The 14,088-nt window shown below is 37.2% G+C and overlaps 1 protein-coding gene across 3 annotated transcripts in view; it reads right to left on the minus strand.

Moving 5' to 3' along the window:
* Positions 1 to 14,088, minus strand: part of LOC107654902 (UTP--glucose-1-phosphate uridylyltransferase) — a 34,289-nt gene that overhangs the window by 3,065 nt on the left and 17,136 nt on the right. For all 3 annotated transcript variants that reach the window (XM_016442218.1, XM_016442217.1, XM_016442216.1), the window contains 4 exons: positions 5,255 to 5,440; positions 3,279 to 3,412; positions 1,425 to 1,722; positions 810 to 1,007 (listed from right to left, as the gene is read on the minus strand). In XM_016442218.1, coding sequence (XP_016297704.1) covers positions 810 to 1,007; positions 1,425 to 1,722; positions 3,279 to 3,412; positions 5,255 to 5,440 — 816 coding nt within the window. The remainder of the gene's footprint in view (positions 1 to 809; positions 1,008 to 1,424; positions 1,723 to 3,278; positions 3,413 to 5,254; positions 5,441 to 14,088) is intronic.

Below are 14,088 nucleotides of genomic sequence, written 5' to 3' on the forward strand. Positions count from 1 at the left end.
TCACTCACACACACACACACACACACACACACACACACACACACACACACACACACACACACACACACACTTCTTCTTATGGTTACCTTTAATTTCTTTAGTTTCCCGTGATGGACTGAGAACAGAAAACCCAACAGAAACTGTTTGTTTCCATTTCAATTGTTTATAAATGTACTTTTTAATTATTATTATTTTTATCAGTTTAATCAGTAGTTTCATCAGTTGTAAAACCCTCCATCAAACTCTCTGATCACACAAGCCTTGAACTAGACCCCAAATGATCTCTACTAGACCCCAAATGATCTCTACTCAAATGAGATATTGGGTCTGGTATAAAAAGGGCACTCAAACACACAGTCTCAACATTAGCTTGTTATAGTGCTTGTGTTTTGTAAGTGGGTTTGATTCATAAGTGAACGCTCTACATACAAAGGAGACTGCAGAAGCGCAGTGTTACAGGGTCCCAAGTGGCCTGATAAATGAATCAGGCTCTCAGCTAAGGTTTCAGAAGTGATAGTGCAAAGGAGAGGATGGCCAGGAGAATAAAACAGAGATTTCTAGTGCACAGCTATAAATAGTGCTTTACAATAAAATAAAGAGTGACTTTTGGGGGAAATTAAAACTTGATAAGGAAAATTAAAACAAGAAGTGAAAAAAAATCAAATTTCTGGTTCCCTGAATGACTAGTTGGCTATTTTTTTTTTTAAAGGAAACTGTATAATTTCAGGTTCATTTGACTGCAATTTGACTTTGATGTCTTAAAGTGCAATGCTCAAGCTGTTTTTTCTGCAAGCTTTTAGTTTTCATACCTTAGGGTTGACTATGATTTCCATGTCCATGTCGTTCTGTTCCTGTAGTCTCTTTATGGCAGATAGGGAGATCCACAGGTTGTTGGTGTTGAAGATCTTAAACTTGGTCACTGATTTGAATTCATCTACATGAGCTTTTGGAACCTGGGCGATTTCCAATAACCGAAGCTTACCATCATACTGAATGAGCGTACCTCCCTGGACAACAGAAACACACAACATTCAATGACAATGCAACATGCAACATGCATGAGCCTCGTTCTCTACAAATACAGCTCATTTATTTACATGCATGAAAAAATCTATTTACCTCAGAATGATCTTTATGGACATAAATGCAAATTACTGAACTTGGACTAAAAGAAAAGACATTGTCTTTTCTGATCATTTCTTGTCACAGTGCTTTGGTCCAGTATTAATAAAGAATCACTGCACCTGTTTACATTTGGTTTTACCATTTGTCACCTTCATTTACTTTACTTTTACTGTTCTTAAACATTTAAAATACACTTGGCTACAGTGGCTGTTTGGTTGAAATTATAATTCCTCTGATTAAAAGTCACACTGTTGTTTTGGACTACTGTATGATATCCCACACAAATAATATTCTCTCACCTTCACATCTGCTCTGGTCTTGTCGGTGACCTCCATGATGAACTCACAGCGTTTGCCGTTCGGCTGGCTCACCAGGTGGTTCAGTATATACAGGTCTACCGTTGCGCCCAGGTTATCGATGTTGGAGACAAAAATATACTCCTTCCCTTCAGCGATGAGCTGCTCCAACAGACCGGAGTTATAAAAGCTGGCATAAATGTCACCATGGCCAGGAGGATACCACACATCTGCATTCTCTCCTGTCATAGCCATGTCCTTAGCGACCGGCAACAATGACTCCTTATTTATGCGTGGATACCTGGAAAATTTAGAAGAGAGAAAGTCTAAGTTTCTAATGTATTCTAATGTAAATATAAAAATAAATAATTGAAATTAATTATAAATATAATAATAGTATATAAATAATACTAAAATAATAGTCTGTGAAATAATAAATGATTATCACTATCATATTGGCCAAAGCTGCATTGCTAAAAATCAGTAAGATCAGAAGTCATAAAATAGCTAAAATGGATCGATAAAATAGATGCAAACACTCAAAGTGTTTCTTTACAGAAAGAAAAAACATTTCAAGCCTTGTTTATATTTATGGGCACGAAAAAGACATTGCTTATGCAAATGAGCTTTCAGGGGGGCTCTAAAATCTTCTCTCGCTCTTGCATTTCAGGCTTATTCAGGTCAAATGAAGCCAGGGAAAACATCTGACATTCTATGTAGCCTTCATCCTCCTCCTCGTCCTTTCATTACATAGTCTCTTGCACAAGCTTCAGCTTTAACCGGGACTAAATGTGCTGTCTTTTAGCGCTGTATTCGTATTTATGGGCACGAAAAATACATTGCTTATGCAAATGAGCTTTCAGGGGGGCTCTAAAATCTTCTCTCGCTCTTGCATTTCAGGCTTATTGAGGTCAAATGAAGCCAGGGAAAACATCTGACATTCTATGTAGCCTTCATCCTCCTCCTCATCCTTTCATCACATTGTCTCTTCCACAAGCTTCAGCGGGGACTAAATATGTGCCATCTTTTAGCACTGTATTCTGAAAAAATTTCTGCTCTGACGAGTCCATCAAATATTAACATATCCCCATTATTGCTTAGAAACCTCATCAATCTTTAACTTGTTTTTAAAAAACTTGTTTTAGAAAAATGTTTGCAGGTTAAGGGTCAGCAGCACACATTATTAAGGTGAAGAAATTCAAGTTTTTTTCATCCTGCACTGTCTGTGCCAAAACCCTGAATTACAATCGGTTTCTTTGTTTAGATGAAAGTGAAAGTGACGTGACATGTGGCCAAGTATGGTGACCCATACTCGGAATTAGTGCTCCGCATTTATCCCATCCAAAGTGCACACACAGCAGTGAACACACACACAGTGAACACACCCGGAGCAGTGGGCAGCCAATTTTTGCTGCGGCGCCCGGGGAGCAGTTGGGGGTTCAGTGCCTTGCTCAAGGGCACCTCAGTCGTGGTATTGAAGGTGGGAGAGAGTGCTGTACATTCACTCCCCCACCTACAATCCCTGCCGGTACGAGACTTGAACCCGCAACCTTGGATTAGATGTGTGTGCTTATGCGATGTGTCATCAACTGAGAGATCTATTGTACTTAAACTACATAAATGTTACATTATTACTGTGTTACACTAATCTGTGGTTAGTGCTTACTTAGCTATACTCAGAATACGTACTAAGAGAAGTCAGATAAATGTAAAAAAACTGGAATAATAATAAAATTTAGTTTAGGCTTATGATTTTAGTTTAGGCTTATTAGTTCTAATTAACTTTATTTAAAAATAAATGTAAGTCTATTTCTTGTCAGGTAAATGCGTGTATGCATGCATGTGTGGGTTAAATACCTGCTCTGGTTGAAAGTGTGTATCTTGACTCTGTGGTGCCTGTATTTTTGTAGGATCTTCTTAGTGTCTTCATCCGTATTGAAAGAGTTCATAAGCACCAGTGGAACATCAGCATTATATGTTTTATTCAAGTGCTGAAGAGACCAGAGAGAAAAAAATATTTTCTAAAATAATTATCCAGCAGGTTAACTCAGGTTATCCATTAACATTCTAAACAAGCTAACAATGACTGTGAACCCACAATGTTTCACATTAATACAGATACTTTGGCAGGTTTAGTACATTCTGCAGCACATTCTGTTTTATCTGGGAGAATGAACTCTAGATAATTCTAAATAACAGAAGTTATTGTTTAGACAACAATTCTGTAAACGTGTGATCTTTAACACAAGAGCCAAGCTGATAAAACACGGTCTTAAATGGATATAGGTCTAGACATATCTCCTATCTAATCTCTGCAGTTACACTGGTGAGATGAACATGGTCAATAATTAATCAGAACATAATTATTAGTTGAACTGGCAAGGTATCAACAGTACTGCAGTAAACACTGAAAGTAAAAAAAAAAAGTATGTATTTTTGGATCAAAGTTTAAGCATAGTGCTGGACACCAGTTTCTGCAGTAATTCTCTAAATGTTCAGACAAACTACAGAAACCTTGTTAAAAAGACATAATTGTCCAAATGAATGCAAATGCTTTTCAGTGTAGCACAAACTGACATGAACTATCTTACGCAAGTTCAAAACTGAGAAAATCTGTCAAATTTAAAGTTTCATCAGTCTTAAAATTCAGAAAAACACATAATTAGTAACAGAATGAAACTAGTTTTAAAAAATTTCCCTAATTGAAGAATTAGCCATAAATAAACTATTTAATTTCCCTGTGTTAATGGTTAATGATACTCTAAATAACTACAAAGTTCCCACACAAATGATTAAAATGAGTATGCATCATCCTCTTTCAGAAACTGTTGGATGTGTTGACACGTTTTAGGTAAGTTTCCTGTAATGAATTTATGCCCATAAATCTCAGCCTAGAGAGAAGCCAAATGGTATAAACTGGCCTAAGGGCTTGCTAAAGGCCTGCCAAGTACAGAAATGACAGTCTGTATTTCTGAGAGAGAAGGACAGATTACTCATTTACATGTACTAATGGGCCTTATTCAGTGAGTGGGATATCTGACGACATGAGGCAGGTAAACGGTCTGTCGAAGAGACACTGAGCCGAATGTTCTTCAGTGAGGGCGTCCCACAGGGCTCAGTATTCGGCCCCTATCTTTTTTTCCCTCTTGCCCAGAACACAGCTCTCTCTGTTTCACCCCAAGTTCTCTTTCATACTCACTAACTATCTTTCAGTCCATGGCACTGAGAAAAATAACTAGCACAGAGGCCACAGAGGCTGGTTTAAAATGCACACTCTGTATAAATGAAGGAATGTGTCTGTGTTGTACAGCTGTAGATGAAGAAAGCAAGAGAAGGAAAAGACAGAGGAACATATGTTTGTGATTTAAGACCTATGGGTGGAGGTCTATTTGCTTGCTTTCAAATCTCTCAGACAGCTGCTGTTTCCCCAGCTGGAGTGATTTATATTTCTTTGGGTTCAAATCTGAGAAACTCTTTTATCTGAGATGCATTTAAAAAAGACAATAATTGAATGTGCATTCCCTACAGATAAAAACACAAGAATATTAGAAAGATATTATCTTGAAAAATGTGCTATGGAAAAAAAAATCATAGAATTGTAGTGTTCTGTATTTTTAAACCAAATGTGGATTACATAAAGCAAATTATGCAGGAAGGAAATTGTCTATTTTGTGGGAACTAACAAACTTGTTGAAACCAAAGGGGCAATGTTTGGCTAATAAGCATGGCCATTTTAACCCCCGCTAAATGAATGTCATGGAGATTAACAGGAAGATATTATAGACCTCCATGTGTGAAACTATACTTCAAGCTTTCGGTGTCATATGACAAACCTCAATCTGTTGCACTGTTAGATCCAGGAAAGTGTTCTCGTTACGGACGCTAATAAGGCTCTTGGGCCCTTTGCAGCCCATGCTGGTTCCCAGACCTCCATTCAGCTTCACAACCACCAGCTTATTCAGACTGTCTGCTATGTTGTCTGGTAGACCCTTTGCCTTGATCTTATCATATGGTTGGATCTGAAAGAAAGACAAGAAAGACAAACAACTGTCAGTCAGGACATGCTTACATTTTATTACCATCTGAAAGTTCATATTAAATTGTAAGGAGTTCTGGATTATATTACTGGAGTTCATAAATGATCCATCCAGTGAGTGACTACAATGAAGTTTCTAAATTTCATCCAGAAGCTGTTGCTATTGGGGTGTGTGTGTTCATCTCATTGGATGATTCTTACAAAAAAAATCTGACTAAGGGGTCAGAAGTCAAACGTTGCGGTTAGTTAGTGCGGTTATGATTGTGTCTACGATCAATCATCAAGAATCATTTTCAAATACACCAAACAACCACAACACACATTGGTGCAAACACAACATTTCTCATAGAGGCAAAAAATTACCATGTTTAACCGAATAAACAGTCCCAACTGCTGGATCAATAGTATTAGTGGGAGGGAGACAGAAAGACGAGAAGAGAGAGACGATGGATGCGTTTATGAAAGAAAAGAGCCTTTCCCTTTTACTTCATTCCTCTTGTTTCCCAGAGGGCCATGGTACCAGGAGACATCACTGATGAGTCAGATACCAATAAAATATCACCACACATTTACACTAAAATTCAGAGCACAATGCCCCACTATGATATTATGACAAACAGATGAAACAAACATGAAATAAAGAAAAGGATTAAAACGTAGTATCTCCATCACACAGCATTTCCATGACATAAACACACTAGCTATGTTTCCATCCAAAGTTGCAAATTTAAATGATGTGCAAAATTAGAATATCGCATAAAACATTTGCGATTAAAGCACCGTTTCCATCCAACGAGTCATAGAGAACAAAATCACTTCCTGATAAACTGGCACTAAATATCACTAAGAAAAGTAGGAGAAGCCACTGAATATAATAATTTTCATATGTAATAAAATACTTGAGCCTCAGAACGAGCAGACGAAACACAATACATGTGGTCATTGCTTTCGAAGATGGATGCCTGCTGTCTGGGAACACAGTTGTATAAGACAGTTTTGGGAGGCAATTATACAGAAAGAAATACTTTGATGACAGACTTCGGCTCAGGCATTGCAGAATGACCAAAACAACATTTGAGATGCTGTGCAATGAGATCAGTCCGCTGGTTAGTCAAGTTATCCTGTCCCATTGCGCAGTCACATTACTTTTTTTGATGCGCATGGAGGAATTTATTCAGCAAATGCTTTTCCATCTCCCATTATTCGCAACTCTTTTTCGCACAAGTTAAAAACCACCTCAAGTGAGCAAAAACTTTTTTCCCCCGAAATTTGGTATTTCCATCACTTGTTTCTGATGCAATACTTCAAAATGCACATAAAAACAGGGTGATGGAAACATATCTACAAACAGATGGAGAGGATGATGTAACCAAGGTCATAATGTTTGTCAGGGAGAAAGAGAGAAATGTGTGAGTGAAGGAGAGGGAAGTCGGGACAGATGTGTCTGTGTAAGAGGGGGGTAAAGATAAAAAGAAAGCATAATTTTCCCCCCAAAACCCGTGAAGCACAAACTAAAATGCAGCTGATTCTAAAGATTTCACAGGTCATTGTACAGGTCCTGTAGATTCCTGGTCATCAGGTGCTCAGATACAGCCATATGCAGTCACAGTGATCAGATGAAATAAAAACAGGAGTATCGCAGTGTTAATGTCTTATCGTATACATTACTTGAGGTTTACAGTGCGGCTGCCAGCAGAAAGGTTGGTGGCTAAAATCCCAGGGCTGCTTATCACTTGGAGTGAACAACAGCCATAGAGGCAGCAGTTCTCTCAGCTGTTTCAAAGAGAAAATCCTTTTAAATGGCTTACTGTGTGTTTATTCACACAAAGGCATTTATGTATTTTCAATCCCTAAATGATTCCTCCACAAACTGTTGGGACAGTCTGTCTATGAAAATTCAGCTACATTATTGTAGAACGGCAGGTAGATTTGATTCCTTGACTTTCTCAAACAATGTTATATGACATTAAAATTCACATTCACCACACAAAGTGCCCCCCAAAAAAAACTAATTTCAGATATCATGGTGTCAAATGGCAATGACATGGTACATAATTATTACCATATTCATATACAATGGTATTTACATGTTAAGCCGATGCATTTCAGAAAACACCAATTAGTGCTTTATATTTTTGTTTGTTGTTTTGATTGGCTCAATTCCAGTCTACTGTGCAATGAAACTAGGTCATCAGTCAACATTGGAATTAAAAGCAGCCCTGAAAATTATCTTCTCTATATTGACTGCATTTTATGGCCTACAAACAAACATATGCACACACATTTATAATGCCATCCATTAATACTCATGACTGAAAATCAGTCAGTAACAGCAATGATATATGTGACTGTGTTAAAAGTGATTCAGTAGCATTATAGAGAGAGAGAGAGAGAGAAACAATAGTGCGTAGTGGTGTAACATCTCTGTCAGTCTCGTATGTTGATATAATCTGAACAAATGAACCTTTTAGCACTTGAATGACGCAGTGTATGAGCACTGTAATACTATGTTCTTGCACAAATTTGGTACAAACATTACCTGTATTGCGTGACTCCTTCAGTTTATTGTTTCTGCTTGCATCTCACATTTTGAATAAAAGTATTTGCTAAAAAAGTCCTACCAGTTTATCAATACTGCATTTACCACGATTGAGTTCTCCTGCATGCTGTTCACATACTAATCATTGTCTATGAGCCTCATTCGTAAAATATGACTAGAACAAATTTCTGCATAAATCATACATACAGTTATTCTTGTGTAAACTGTAGCAATTTATTCAGTGTGATACACATGAATATATTTACGATTTAGACCGAAACTTGTTTTCTCATGCCTTGTGTCTTTAATCTCTGATCAGGTGTTGTTGTGGTCTTATTTTTCAGGCGTCTATATTTCCTTGTTTCTTTGTGTACTGTCGCTTATCTTGTGTGTGCTTCAATAAAGCAGCATTGAAATCATTTTTCTATTGCTTTTGAGACCCAAAATGATGCAAGGTGAACGCGCACACACAGTCTATTTTTAGTGCATGTGATTGAACAATTGCAATGCAGCTCGGGTGGCAATTTTGTGGCAATGAAAGGCATATGACTAAACATGAGCCCAGTTCACAGCCACCATGACACCACTTCCCCTGAGGCCCTAAATGAAACATGGCTGACTGAATGAACTAACCAGTCATCCAGAAAACAACAGGGATCTCCAAACTGCTGGTAAAGAAAAGAAAAAGTATGTGAGATCAGGGCCTTTATTTATCAAGCTTCTCAAAGTGCCATTTTAGTCTTAAGCGCTGAGAATTCATTAAATTTACTCCTACTTTCAAACTTAAGTAAAAGCAAGTTATCAAATTTAATTTCTTAAAGCTAAGAATCACTCTTACTCTCCCAGTTATTTAAGACGGCTCGAGAGGACTCTCAAGTGGTTAGGAGTTGCCAGTAGGGGCTTGTGATGGCGCTGGGGAGACAGAGACGTGTGCAAATCTTTCAGGAGAGGAAGAATTTTCTTGAAATGTTTGACGACGAGCAGTTAAAGCTGCAGTCTGTAAGTTTTGCCTCTGTCGCCATCTCTGTTTGAAAACCTGGAATTGCAGCTGAGTGAGGAATTATCTAGCTTGCGTGGGTTGTGAGTCGGCACGGCTCCAGCGCGGATGAATCTAATGTTCTGAAGAGTATGTGTGGCAGTCAGTCACCGCACCGGTGTGGATATTTACTGCGCTTCGCAATCACAGATTCTAGCCTACATCTTGGAATATGACCCAAATAAGAATTTTCACCGTATATTGCCATCTGAACAAGTAACAAGTCTGCCACGTTTGTTCTGACCAACTGAGGAAAAAAGCATTACAATAAATCTAGCTACCAATGGTGATTAAATCTAAAGATCGGTTAGTTCATATCACATCAAACCATTCAAATTATTATTATTGTTATACTTTATTCTCAATTGATTAATGTTAACAACATCAGCATTGATGACTATAAGTATAGTGTGTATTAGCGTGTAGATTTCAATTTCTGCACAGTCTAATCTAATTGTCATACTCTTGTATGAAATTCACATATTAAGAAATTCTTTTAACCCAAAAAACAAATTGTGCTCCCTTCGAACTGGTTTTCTTTAAAATACAAATCTTTGTAATCCCAGGCTATCTGTAATCAGAAGCACATTTATAGCTGGAATATAACTGAATTTCATTCACATGTGTTTCATAAACACATAATCCTTTATGGATTACAATCCGCCATCAAAATGATACATTTAATTATTCTGGCTGCTGTGAGAAAAGGCTATAAATGATCGGCCACCTACAGGATCCTCACATGCTATAGCCTAGTAGCCGGGACAACTTCTTTATGTTTACAGACATGACGTAATGACACAGTGCCATGCTCGAATTTCCCGCGAAAACCTACTCTTACCACTCAAATTAAACATTATTATAAGCTAACAGCTGTGAATCAGGCTAAAGTAAGGCGATAGTTTTGAACACTGGCTGGTTATGTACTTGCTCAAATATTGATTTCGGATCATTTTTAACCAAAAAAAAGTTACGGACTGCAGGCTTTAATCAAACAGTTACATTTCCTCAGTTATTCAAACAGAAAACGAGCAAAGAATTTTTACATTACCAAAGAATCATAACTGACTTCAGTCTAGCGTGAGTATTATATGATATTTAAAAACACTCCCGTTATAATCAGTGAAGCTACCTACACTGTATAATGAATAAATCTCTTACCCCTTATTTACACTGCACACGTCTGCGGCGAGTTACCAGAGCTGATCATGGCTACTCACCGAGATACATCCAGCTGCAGAACCCTTATGTCACAGACTCACAGCAGTCTCAGGACAGCAGCGCCAGGCCAGCAGCGTCAAGCCGGAAGTGGGCGGAGCAAAAGTTTTCTTACTAAGCATAGCTGTGACGTAAGGGTTCTGCAGCTGGGGATTATTGGATTCGTTTCCTTACCATAATGTATTCTCTTGAAAATTCTTTATTGTCAAATGTGTGTTGAATGTAACCATTCAATGTGAATTTATCTGAGAATATTCTTAAAATAAGGAAATCTATTCAGTGATTGGTCCATGCATATTTCGTCATCCAAAATCCCTTTGTGCCACAGCAAAGTGTCATGAATCAACTCTAAGACTGACACTTAAGATTTAGTCCTACACTTCACTTAAATTACGACTGAGATGCTTGATAACTAACTTTTAAGCACAGCTTTGAGCCAAGAATTTTTTTACACTTAAGTCAATTCTAAGTCAAGGGTAGGAATCCTTTATCTAAACCTGGTGCACAGGTTGAATCAGATTGTTTAAACATTGTTTCTGGGTCAGCCACATTCCAGTTGCTTAAAACTCAACAATACCTGTTCACACATTCATGATCACATACACCACAAAAATAAAACCTCTCAAAGATCCCACAGCATCACAAGACCCCAGTCTCATTAGCGCAGTCAGAAAGCCACAATTCCAAGTCTGATTGCATCATAAGCACATTAGAAGAGCTTCTCCATCTTGCAGAAAGAGAGGCTGATGGCAGTATGTGCTGTTAATGGAAGCAAGTTGTATATAATTATCATTGTGATGAGTAGGGTGGGACCATGGAAGCGAGGCTTGGCTTGGCTCTCAGCCCCGCCCCACTTGTAATAAAAATGTTAAGCTCTACTAACTTTAAAAAATTGAGTTTGTGTACTCAAATATTTTGAGGCAATAAGTTTCCTCAAATGTTTTGAGTATTCTTAACAAGTCAAGGGTAGGAATCCTTTATCTAAACCTGGTGCACAGGTTGAATCAGATTGTTTAAACATTGTTTCTGGGTCAGCCACATTCCAGTTGCTTAAAACTCAACAATACCTGTTCACACATTCATGATCACATACACCACAAAAATAAAACCTCTCAAAGATCCCACAGCATCACAAGACCCCAGTCTCATTAGCGCAGTCAGAAAGCCACAATTCCAAGTCTGATTGCATCATAAGCACATTAGAAGAGCTTCTCCATCTTGCAGAAAGAGAGGCTGATGGCAGTATTTAAAGGTTCACAGAGCACTGTAAAACCAAACAGTGAAATTAATTAAATGAAATGAGTTAACTTCACTCAAATAATAAATTTATACTGCATGTTGTTTGACTATTAACATGCAAGTATTGTGAGTCTTTTAGACAACTACATTAGTACGTGCTAGTGTGCTGTTACTAGCTAGCACTTAACTATAAAGATCTGAATGAATGTGCTGTTAATGGAAGCAAGTTGTATATAATTATCATTGTGATGAGTAGGGTGGGACCATGGAAGCGAGGCTTGGCTTGGCTCTCAGCCCCGCCCCACTTGTAATAAAAATGTTAAGCTCTACTAACTTTAAAAAATTGAGTTTGTGTACTCAAATATTTTGAGGCAATAAGTTTCCTCAAATGTTTTGAGTATTCTTAACAGGTTTTACAGTGAGGTAATAAGAAAATTACATTGAGAACATTAATTGGTATGCAGAGCATTTTTAAATCTGGATTCTGGAGTATTTATTTACTGTAATGAACTGAGGCGAGAAGTCTTGAACTAGAAGGTATACTTTCTTCAGATGCATGCAAATTATGAAACACTTTATTTAGGAATTCTTTCCCAGCACATAGTGCTCGAAAATATGATGTCCTGGGACCAGTGCAGCATTCTCAATACAGCTTACCTTTGTCAACAATGTAGCCTATTTATGTCTTGCAAACAGAAACTTTTTTTTTTCTGTGATTGAACACAGTTGTTAGTGATTTTGCTGATGTAAATATGTCACCAAGAATGTCTTGTGATAGTCTTGGAAAGTTAGAATGGGATGAAAACTATAAAAAAAAAGTAAGTAATGTTTTTAAATATATATAATTTTCCTGCTTAAGTGTTTGATATGAATACAGTTATTACTGGGTTACATTATATATTACTGAAAATTGCAATCATAATAAATTAATTGTAAATTTTTTATATAGTTGTTGTAAATTGGATAATATAAAAATCTAAATGTATTTTTCTGATGCTAATGTAAAAACATTTTATATTAAAGCAGTTCACATATTCTATATACAAATTATAAAAACAAATAAATGTATAGTTTTTATGTGTATTAAAAATTCTGAAAAAAAAAAAAAAACAGCTGAGCTAATCAGGATTTTGAAGTGGGCTTGGGTGGGAGAGAAAGGACGTGAAATGTCATGATGAACTCAACATAAAATGTGGGTAAAACGTTCCTGGTAAAAGTTCCAATAATTACCTTTTTATACCACAAACAAGTCAATCAGCCACTTATCTTGGGTATAATATATCTACTGGGACAACACTTGTCATTATTACAGCAAACATAAGACGTGATGTCGCAGGATCCAGACATTATGTGGCAACAGACGAGGACTGGTTAGCCTTTATACACCCAGCAGATGTTTACAGTGAATTAGCATTTTTTGTCAAAGAAAGTTTTACATGTGGATATACACTCAATGATACACCCTTAAGCAGTGTTGGGGAGTAACTGGTTACATGTAACGGCGTTACGTAATTTAATTACAAAATAAATGTAACTGTAATCAGTTACGGTTACTAAGAAAAAATGTTTAATTAAATTACAGTTACTTATGAAAATGTTAACGATTACAAAGGGGATTACATTTGAATATTTACACACATCCACATACAGATTTAATTGATTTCTTTCCCAAATTGCACTGATTACTCTGAGACATAATTTCCACGATGGGGAAAACACAGACTGGTTCGTAGAATCCAGTCATAAAAACGGAATTCCTATAGCCTAACGCGGACGGAATATGCCACATTTTGGACGAATAAATCAAAAGTAGGTCAGTACACTTGAATCAAAACACGATATGGACTAGTGTCTGTGAATATTAAGCCGCAAAAAGACAATATATGAATCCTGCACGTTCTGCGTGTCTGTGGAAATCAGGCGCGGACTGGCCATCGGGAGAAACGGGACAATTCTCGGTGGCCTGGCAGCTGATTTGGCCCGCTATTTTAATATTATTATTGTATAATTGCCTGCCGAATGTACTAAAACGATTATTTCCGAATACGCCATTCGATTATTAAATCTCTAATAAATCATGAATTGGTTAGTCGTGACTCGTGACTGGCAATGCTTCGGCTCGCACGCGCTCCGCGCCTAACGGTTTGGATCAGAGTAATCAATGCGAGAGAGAGAATGGAGTGGACTGTGGAAGCGCACAGGTGGAGCAGAAAAGCAAAACTACTGTTCAGGGTTTCAAGTGCAGGTCAGTTTCATCTGTAAATATGCTATTGCAGTTTTGTCTTCGTTTACTTAAGCTTGTTGTTAAGCAGCAGCAGCCCATTGCTCATCAGTCATCACTCAAAAATACTGTATAAAGGACATCATTATTATCTACTGTAATGTTACAGTAGTAATTTAGCAGACAAATAATCATATTTTATAACAGGTTTAGGGGGAGCTAGGTCAAACAACACAACCCTTACAAAAATTAACAATGATTTTACTATAAATCCTATAAAATTGTCAAAGCATGGTAACCACAAATTAACCATGGTTTTTGCTACACTAACCATAGTTTAACCATGGAATTTGTAGTAAAAATAAATAAAAATGGTAA

Source organism: Sinocyclocheilus anshuiensis, unplaced genomic scaffold, assembly GCF_001515605.1.
Source record: "Sinocyclocheilus anshuiensis isolate Anshui unplaced genomic scaffold, SAMN03320099.WGS_v1.1 scaffold335, whole genome shotgun sequence".
Taxonomy (NCBI): domain Eukaryota; kingdom Metazoa; phylum Chordata; class Actinopteri; order Cypriniformes; family Cyprinidae; genus Sinocyclocheilus; species Sinocyclocheilus anshuiensis.